A 1196-nucleotide genomic window follows, 5' to 3' on the forward strand; every position below is an offset into this window, starting at 1 on the left:
TGCAAACTGTATGCTAGATTTGTAATGTTATGCGCAGAATTGGCGAACTGCTGGTGTCGGTCTCTAAATCGAATTATTTCCATATCCTTCTCGCCTCGATTTGCATATCTGTTGCTGAATCTCAGAGTTGTCTCTAGAATCACAGCCAGGTCCTTAATTTTGAAAATTACCCCGATCAAAAATTCTTCCTCGACCACGACAACGTCCTCGGCCTCTGACTCCCCCTAGGCCTTAGTAGCTGAGGTCCTGACTGAAATTTGGCAATGTGTACATAATTTTTGCACCTGTGAAACATAAGATCAGTATGGGCGGAAAAGCAGCATCCGATGTCGATGATGCGGTGGTATTAAGTATCCGGACTTCGATTTCCATTGCAGTCTGTTGTACATGGGTATAAACATCACCGTAACGTAACAGCACAGCGATGTCGGATTGCAGATGAGATATCATAGAGATGTAATTCTTGTGGAGAGCACCGGATAGAAATGTGAGTTTTCGGCTTCAGAAAGATTAATACTCATGTTGTATGCTAGTAATTGATATGCATTCTCGTTGTCGCGTTGTCGAATTTTGCCAAGTTCTTGTCCTATGCGAATCTTTCCACCTTCTCCTACATGTCCATCGTTTTGGAATAACATTTTGTACATAATATTCGGGGTCATCTGCTCAATCAGGGTAGCCATTACAGCGGGAGATAAGGAATTGATTGTCAAGCGTTGAGCCCCTCCTAACTCGTCGGACTTCCAGGCTCGTTCAACATTTTCGGCGGTGACAGGCTTCGATTCGTAGTAGGATATTTCACCTTGCTCCTCGGACAATAAAATCACAGCAAGTTTCATAACCCAAAGCTTGTAGTTTTCACGGCAGTTGAGTTTGCTCTCCAATGTACACTTGGTGTTCATGTTGAAACTTTTGAGCAGAGTAGCGGACCTGATAAGATATTAGACTGTCAATTATAAGTCCTTAGAAGAAGTGCTTTATTATTGTGCCTGCTCAAGGCTTTAAAGCTAAACTAACTGATTATTTCTGTCGTGATTAATTAATGAACAGGGAAAAAACCCTTACAAGGAAAACCCCATTTACATTCTATTCTATGTTAACCAATATATGCTCCGTATAGTTTTACTACGCTTATATATCGGACTCTCATTGATGACCTATTAATAATCCTACATCGCGGACCAGCTGCCCAGCTA

At 41.7% G+C, this 1196-nt stretch overlaps 1 protein-coding gene across 1 annotated transcript; it reads right to left on the reverse strand.

Moving 5' to 3' along the window:
* Positions 1-446: 446 nt before the first annotated feature.
* On the reverse strand, positions 447-902 carry SARC_10533 (hypothetical protein; the record flags this gene model as incomplete). The annotated part of the gene is made up of 1 exon (XM_014295419.1): positions 447-902. The coding sequence occupies one exon, from the start codon at positions 900-902 to the stop codon at positions 447-449; it is 456 nt and encodes a 151-aa protein (XP_014150894.1).
* Between the last annotated feature and the right edge of the window lie 294 nt (positions 903-1196).

The sequence above is a fragment of the Sphaeroforma arctica genome, assembly GCF_001186125.1.
Source record: "Sphaeroforma arctica JP610 unplaced genomic scaffold supercont1.1286, whole genome shotgun sequence".
Classification (NCBI taxonomy): Eukaryota; class Ichthyosporea; order Ichthyophonida; genus Sphaeroforma; species Sphaeroforma arctica.